General features: G+C 47.0%; 1 protein-coding gene across 1 annotated transcript in view; it reads left to right on the top strand.

The window, feature by feature from the left end:
- The first annotated feature begins 1,265 nt into the window (after positions 1 to 1,265).
- Tmtc2 (transmembrane O-mannosyltransferase targeting cadherins 2) overlaps positions 1,266 to 8,256 on the top strand; it is a 380,346-nt gene continuing 373,355 nt past the window's right edge. The window contains exon 1 of the mRNA XM_057758114.1: positions 1,266 to 2,027. Coding sequence (XP_057614097.1) covers positions 1,945 to 2,027 — 83 coding nt within the window. The 5' untranslated portion in view covers positions 1,266 to 1,944. The remainder of the gene's footprint in view (positions 2,028 to 8,256) is intronic.

Genomic DNA, 8,256 nt, shown 5'->3' with positions numbered 1-8,256 from the left:
TTGCAACGTCAGACATCTTCGTTCTGCAGGCATTCAAACTTTTCAGATCGCTGCCACATACCCAGGGTCTCTATTTCTTTCACTTCCTTTGAGGGACTCGCAGGTTAGGTGTGTCTCTTCCCCTGGGGACAAGGTGTGTCTCTTCCCGTGGGGACAAGACAGCCCGCAGGAAGGACTTGTTTTCCACGTCCTGTAGCTTCCCCGCAGCAGGGGGCGCTGCAGTAGTGTTCATTGTGGTCCAAGAGAGCCTTCAGTCCTGAAAGAAAGGGGACCCGGCAGGAAGGGGGTGTGGCAGACAGCCCTCGGACCTCTTTGGTTTTGCAGCTTTAGTTCCCAGAGCTTCTTCTGTCCAGACCATTTTTTCTACACCGTATTTCATCATGTTGGATGTTTTCCATCCAGTCTTGCATCCGGGCGGAAAGCAAAGGGCATTAGCTTTCCTCTTCGCTGAATTTAAGGGTGGCGTTGTAGAGGGTTGCACTAGAGTGGGGGTCTTTTGCATGTTCTCGGAGCCAGCCTGACAGTCCTGATCCACGAAAGACACCCCAACCCCCTCAATCTCTGCGGAGCACACGCGTGCTTCTTACCTTCTAGCCGCTCCCCTTTCATTTTATGGATCTTTTTTTCATAATCTCGCCGAGGGACACGTGTCTTTCCGTTGACATTAATGTCGACAGTGGCGTGGCCTCACAGTGGAACGCTCTCCTTCCTAAACACTCCCCCAGCTCTTCAACAGGCCCTCCCATTCCAATTCAGCTCACGCGCCGTGCACGCGGGCAATAGATCCTTAGTGACAACCGAGGCTGCCAGCGCTCGCCAAACCTGTTCTGGCTCTCAGTGTCCCCAGAATTCTATCCAGCTGACCAGATCTTTGCCTGACAGCTCTTGGCACCGAATGCTTGGCTAGCGATCTAGTGGGTGCCAGGCGCCTCCAGGCACCACTGGCCAAGCCATCGACTCCTCCTGTCGCCTTTCTCCTCCATTTCCCCTGTCCAGAGCGCACTCTAACTATCGTTTTGGGCGATCTTCCAAAAAGTCGTCCTTGTCCCGGGGGGCTTTCCAGAGTAAAAATGAAGGTGAAAGAGAAAGAATGGAGCGGGACTAGAGGAGGAGGCTTAGAGCAGCTGGGAGAGTGGGAGGAGCCTGCTGCCAGTGGGGGTACACAAGGAGGAGCCTGCGGGGAGGATCTGGGTGGAGAAAGGGGCAGGGCTAGCTTGGGCTGGAGGGCTGGCCACGCAGGCGCGTGGGGCCGCGGCGAGAACCCCACGCGGGAGCTTTTGGAGTCCCCAGTCGTCGCTTCTCACTTGACTGGAGAGGGGGCCGGGAGGGAACCAATAAAGAGTGAATGTTCAGCAGCCGCTGGTGGCGGCGGAGTTGGTGCGAACGACCCCGGAGTCGTGCGCTCGGGTGGCGGCGAGGGGAGGCGGTTCGCCTCGTCCCTCCCACCCGCCCCTTTCTCTGGATCTCTCTCTTCTCTCCTCCGCTGGTCCCAGATCCCGGCTCCATCCGGCCCCTTCGCCCCCTCAACCCCCCCTCTCACACTCTTCTACCTCCTCAGTCGTCTACCTAGGGCGTCCCAAAAGTGCCATGGGTTAGGGTGGGGACCGCGAGCCGCGGGAAAGGACTAGCCCGAATCCTCCGCCGGGGGGCGTGAAGCCGGATCGCCTCTTGCCTCTCGCGGGTGTCGGGCATGGGGAGCGCAGTGTGAGCCGTTAACCTCGGGAACACTCTGGAGCAGCGGAGCCAGGCGACCGGAGGAGCCGGCGGAGAGAAACCCGGGATCGGAAGAAGGAGCCGAGGGAGGGCGAGGAGGCGGGCGGGGAAGCCAGGCAAAAGTGCAGCCAGGAGGAGAAGGCGGCGGAAGGTGGGGATTGATGCTTCTGTTTTTTGTTGCCGCTGCTGTGCTCACACTGGGAGCCAAGCCCGAGGGAAGGCGGTGGAGAGATGATTGCAGAGTTGGTGAGCAGCGCTCTGGGGCTCGCCTTGTATCTCAACACCCTGAGTGCGGATTTCTGCTACGATGACAGGTAAGTGGGCGAGAGAAAGGGGCCCTGACTGCAGCGCGAGGGGATGGGGTGGAGTGGGGGCTCCTCGGTGGCTCTAGAGCTGCTCGCTGTCAGGCTGAAGCGTGTCCTGGGGACACAGGTATCAGCACCTGAAGGTTTAGGCGACGTGGAAACCATAACTCCTAAAGCAAACAGCCGGGACACCGGCGCGCTGGGCGGGCCAAGCGAGTTTCCGCTCTTACTTTGCAGCAGGTTCTTGCTTGCTTCTTGCCGGTTGGCAGGCGCTTAAGTTTTTTTTGTAGCGGAAATCCCGGCAATTTGGTAAACTGTTTAATGAACCTATATCAAAAAAAAATTAAAGAAGACAATAAGAGTCCTAGGTATGCTTAGTGCAAAAAAGCATATTAAGTGATTTTACTTGTGGACTGGAAGGAAGTCTCTGCTCACCCCTTAGTAGATCTTCTCTGTGTCGTTTCCTTTTATTGATAGGACACTTACTTCCCGAAGTGAAATGCACATTTGACAGTTGCCAAGAGTGAAAAGAGCGCGCATACTCTGCGTCAACTTTCCGTTTGACGTGCATAGTAAACTTTGCGCTAACATCATTGCTCACCCATCATGGGGCAGTCCTTTATGAAAACATAGGCTTTTAGTTCTGTTCGGGAGGTTTGCGTTAGACAGTGATTTTTTCTGATGCTAATTGGGGAAGAAGACTCCCCTAGAGACTGACTTTGTCTTCTCTGTTTGGGTTAGTTTGGGTGGCTAATGAGACTCGGACTGTGTTGTCAAAGAAACTGCCCCGATTCCTGGAAACATCACCCTTGTGCTGGTGTCTCTACCTATTTTTTTTTTTTTTTGAAATGTTGTTAGTGTTTAGAGACTGGTGAAAAGCTCCAATAGCCATTAGGGAAGATTCCAATTTGTGCCTTTTCCGGTGACTTAATCTGATTACAATTAAAACAGATGCATAATTAAAATATATTAGGGAGAACAACATGCCTGGCTAAACTTATTAACCGTCCTGGGGTGTTTCATGCACCATTGATGTTAAACCATCCAAGAAGCGACCACAGATTTACTTTGACAGCCTTTCGGCAGCCTCTCTGGGCTTAGGGGAGTGAATGGGTCCCCAGGGTTAGGGCCAGGCAGTGCGTGAACTTGAGCAAAGTGGTTGACTAAAGAGAGGGAGGTAAGACTGTGCTCCTCTGCTAATCAGCCCTTTTCAACATTCTGATGTGTCCACTCTCCTGCTAAGAGCGTTCCTGGATGTATGTCTTAAATTATGGGATCTTGGCGCACACCCTCATGTCTGCTATGGAATTGTCTGATAATACTTGCAAAAAGACCCCCCACACCCCTGGGGTGCTTTATGTTGTGCCTAGCAGACATTAGCTGAAAGAAAGTCTCTGGCCAACTTTTACTCAACTTTTAAAACAGCATCCCGATTTCAGCAGTGACCTCGTTTGCTCTAAAAAACGGGCTCAGAGCAAGGGACGCTGTCCTGCTTGCCATTCTTCCTCCAGATTTCTGCAATGATGCACCTGCTATTTTAAGAGCGCCAATGGAGAGAGCTTTGGTTCCTCTAAAATTAATCAGTTTTCACTCCAGTGAGTGCAGGGCTGCGTCGGGGCAGCGGCTGGCTTTTGGAGCCAGCTGGGGGAGCAAGCACAGACCCCAAGAGTAAGGAGCTTATGGAGAGAGGAAAGCTTGAAATACTTTCATAGTATATAGAATTATGATCAGAGTATACAGTATTAAACCAAGCATTCCTCTCAAATACTATTCATAACTGCCGCCCAGTACTCAAAAGAGGATATACAAAAAGAGGCCACCCTCTTTAAAAAATTGAGACTAAAAGTTACGTAAGTGGGCATGTACATTTTCTCACCCTGAAGTGTTTGGACTTTGTGAGTCTAGAAGATGTTTGTGACTGTGATGATAAATGACTTGTCCTTGATGACTGGAATTTGTTATAAACCCCTCATCTGCTCCAAGTCACACTGAGTGTTGGAATCCTTCTCTTCTGTTTCCTGTCTGCCTAGGTGCATTTAATGTGCTAATTTTCCCACATTATGACAGCGTGTTCAAGATGATACTTAGACATGTACTTATAGGATGTCGAGGGCCTAAAGTGTGAGCTATGCTTTGCGGTGCACTAAAAAGTTCCTTTCTATTGATTTCTCACAGAACATCATACGCAACCACATACTCTTTTTTTTTTTTTTTTTTTTTCGAGACAGGGTTTCTCTGTGGTTTTTTTGGAGCCTGTCCTGGAACTAGCTCTCGTAGACCAGGCTGGTCTCGAACTCACAGAGATCCGCCTGCCTCTGCCTCCCAAGTGCTGGGATTAAAGGCATGCGCCACCACCGCCTGGCTACCACATACTCTTAAAAACGTGAAATCTTAAGAAGCGCGAACTTGGTTTCTGGGTTTCGTAGAAACCGTAAGGTGCATATTTATGCAGCACTGGACTTAGTTGTCATGTGCACAGCATGTGGAAGTGATTCAGTGCCAAGGTGCACTGTAAACTCTGGCTTTGCAAATACCCTCTCGACATAAGTACTGCAGCTCACTGGTGTGTGAAGAGGGACGCGAGCAGGAAAGCCAAATGAAAATTTTGGGATGATGGGGATATGTTTGTTTCCACTGCCGCATTTCAGATGGCAAATTTCACATTCAAAACATCGCTTACATGACATCTGTGCATCGTGATGCCCTCCCAGGAATTTGTGTGAAATACAGTTCTGGAGCAGAGGCCACTTGAGCCACAGACAAGGAGAGAGATGGCTCTTATGTGTGGCTTACTTAGCTAAATTAGAACCTTGCAGTGTAGCCTGAAGAATCTTATCTTTAGGCGGGCTTTATATATGTAGTGTGAGCATTATTGCTGTGGTACTTCTCAAAGTTACTATTCCTTTTAAATATAATGATCAAATTTATTTTATAAACTATACATCTATTTATATGATATTACTTTTTATGTCTTATGTAGCTTGTTAGAAATGAAGTGGTAACATGAAGCTTTCTTAAAGCAAAAAATCCATTTCCTATGGTAAAAACTTAATGTCTTGCAAGTGCTTCGGTGTTAAACTTAAGACTATGTCTACGATGTGTTGAAATGAGCAATGCAAGGGCAGGATTCACAGAATCTGATGGGTAAACATTCTCTCCTTTCTCTCACCTTTAGTGCAATGACTACGTTGTGTCTCAAGTATGCTTGCCAGATTTTAAGTTCCAGTGCATGTAACACCTTGAAGGACCCTCTTAAAATTTTTCAGGAGAAACTGGATGCTTACAAGAGGGCAAAATACAAACAAGCCCCTTTGGCGACTCCCAAAATCTTGGCTCTCTTATGTACTCGCTGAGGGTGACCTGGAATCATTGCACACCATTAAAATGCTACTGCAAGTTCCTCAGAGGTCACACTGAGAGGAGTCAGCTCAATGCAGAGTTAGACTGTCAACGGAAAGGAGGCTGATTGGATTGTACACGTGTCGTGTAGTAGGTGACATACCCTTTGATGACATAGGGACGGGGGAGTAAGAATATTATAGCTTTGTAATTATCGCTTGAGTAAAATGTTTCATTACTTTGGTGGGAAGATTCAAACATGAAAACATGAGATTTTGATATCAGAACATGCATGTGTCACTTGCAGATTCATATCCTTGATGGGTGTTCTGCATATTCTCTCTCTCTCTCTCTCTCTCTCTCTCTCTCTCTCTCTCTCTCTCTCTCTCTCTCCCTCTCCCTCTCCCTCTCCCTCTCCCTCTCCCTCTCTCTCCCTCCCTCCCTCCCTTCATCCCTCCCTCCCTCTGTCTTGTGTGTGCCTCTTTATCTGGTATGTGTGTGTGTGTGTGTGCACGTGTGTGCACTCACACTCATGCACAGAATGTGCTGAGCATGCAGATGGAGACCAGAAGTTGATGTCCACTATCTTTCCTGTTCTTTCTCTACACTATATTTTGAGGCAGGGTCTCTCCCTAAACCTGAATATAACTGAATCCCATCAGGCCAACCAATCCCTTGGGATCCCTTGTCTCCACTTCTCTAGGGGTATTACAGGCATGGCCATACCTGTTTGGTTTTAATGTGTGCCCTGGAGATTTGAACTCGGGTCCTTGTATGGCCAGTGCTTTATCCACTGAGCCATTGTTGCAGCCTTCATAGTTTGCTTTTTAAAGCCCCAAATGGTCCTTAGCATTACTTATGCATCTCTTAGTTATTTTATTGAGAACTTTGAAAAGCAACCTCTCCTTTCTTCTCCTTCTCCTTCTGCCCACCTGTGAAACCTCAGGGTCTTGCTGCTTTGTAGTAGCTCAGGCTGGCCTTGAACTACTGATCTTCCTGCCTCAGCTGCAGGAGTGCTGGGATCACAAGTCTGTGCCACAACATCTGGCCATCATCTAACCAGAACTCTAATAACACATCCCTTGTCCTGTTTTTCCTTAGAATATAAATGTAAAATGCACCAGCGAAGAGCCAGGAGGTGATGGTGTGTGCCTTAATCCCAGCACTTGGGAAGCAAAGGCAGGTGAATCCCTGTGAGTTGGAGGCCATCCTGGTATACAAAGCAAGTTGCAGAACAGCTAGGACTGTTGCACAGAGAAACCCAGTCTTGGAAACAAAACAAACAAACAAACAACAGAAACAGTGAAGAATTTTGTTCATACTGATTTTGATTGACAGTATTCAAATGAAGGGAAAGGCTTGTTGCTGTTCAGTGACTAAAACACTTGTTGAAGACACCTATGAAGGCAGAACATCTGTTTATCATGGGCTGGATGGGTTATCTCTCAATTAGACATCTTCATAATGTTAAGAGAAGGCAGATTGACAATTTTCAGAAACCTGCCTTTTACACTTGGCAGTATTCAGGTATTCCTTCTGTTTGATGTTTAAGGCTGTTAGTGTGATCTTTGATAGGATACACCAAGAATCCTTTGAGAGATAACTGATCACTCCGTTAACTTCTCTCTAGAGAATTATTTTAGTAGATTTGCCTTGGATCAATCCGAAATGGTTATGTTTTAAATTCCAATATGTTGATCCTCTGAAGTCATGCTGGATATCGATGAAGTGGTGCGCCTTCATTCCCAGAACTCAAGAGGCAGAGGCAGGAAGGTTTCTGTGAGTTCCTGGCCAGCCTAGTCTACATGTGAGTTCCAGATTAGCCTGGACTACTTAGTTGAGAACCTATCTCAAAGCTGAGCACAATGGTTCATGTGTTAAAAATGCCACAGTGAAACCCATCATTTTCTATGTTAGTAAAACAAAGAAATGCGTGCATATGACAGAAACAAGGGACACTTTTGCTTTCCCATCAGGTCATTATTACCAGAAATGAAACACCAGAGTATTGTTTTATCTTTTATTTCTCTCCCCAGTATGACTATAATATTGATAAAAATGCAATTGTAAATAACTTATAGTTTATGAACTATTTTCTAGGACATTTTATTTTCTTGCTAAGCTGTGGTTGTTTCGTCACAGTTATGTGGAAATGGCTCATTTTGTTCGTTTGCACAAGTGTATTTCTTCTTGGCGAATTAGAATCCCAACCAGGTAAAAGCTTTAGGTTGCTTTGCTTCACCTCCTCTGAGCCTGTCACATGGTATGTATCACAGCAGATGACCCCAATACATACCCTCAGAGGACACACACAGATGCCCAAGGGGAAACTGCCTGGCAGCCATCTGCCCTTTAGTTTCTCTCTCTCTCTCTCTCTCTCTCTCTCTCTCTCTCTCTCTCTCTCTCTCTCTCTCACACACACACACACACACACACAGATATGCTTGTACATACACTGGCACCAACACGATTATTAATTTACATAGTCCATTCCAAGAGCCGTTGTCTTATCCATACTTAGATTTCAGAGTTCCTGTGCCTCTGTGGTAACAGTGAATACCCTGCTGCTGCCCTTCTGAAACTGGTACAATCTTCGGATTCCAGCATGTGTTAGGAGCACGCTTATCCTAATGTCTTCTGCTGCCCAGCACACTAAAAGCACTTATTCAAGACCCAGCTGTTTATACTATAGGTCAAGAGGGCATTATCTCTAAATCAGGCACTTTCATCCTGTTCAGAGAGAACACATTTTACTCTTAATGCATTCTCAAAAATCCCTGGCTGACAAAGCCTATATTCCTATTATTGTTTTTACACGAACTCCTTAGAATGTAATTAGAATGTAAGTTTAAAACTTTCTGGGATTCTTTAGTAAGTAACTATACATATTGAATAGATT

The sequence above is a fragment of the Chionomys nivalis genome, chromosome 25 (genome assembly GCF_950005125.1).
Source record: "Chionomys nivalis chromosome 25, mChiNiv1.1, whole genome shotgun sequence".
In the NCBI taxonomy this organism is placed as follows: domain Eukaryota; kingdom Metazoa; phylum Chordata; class Mammalia; order Rodentia; family Cricetidae; genus Chionomys; species Chionomys nivalis.
The sequence above is the reverse complement of the archived record's forward strand: the minus strand, read 5'-3'. Positions and strand labels throughout refer to the sequence as shown.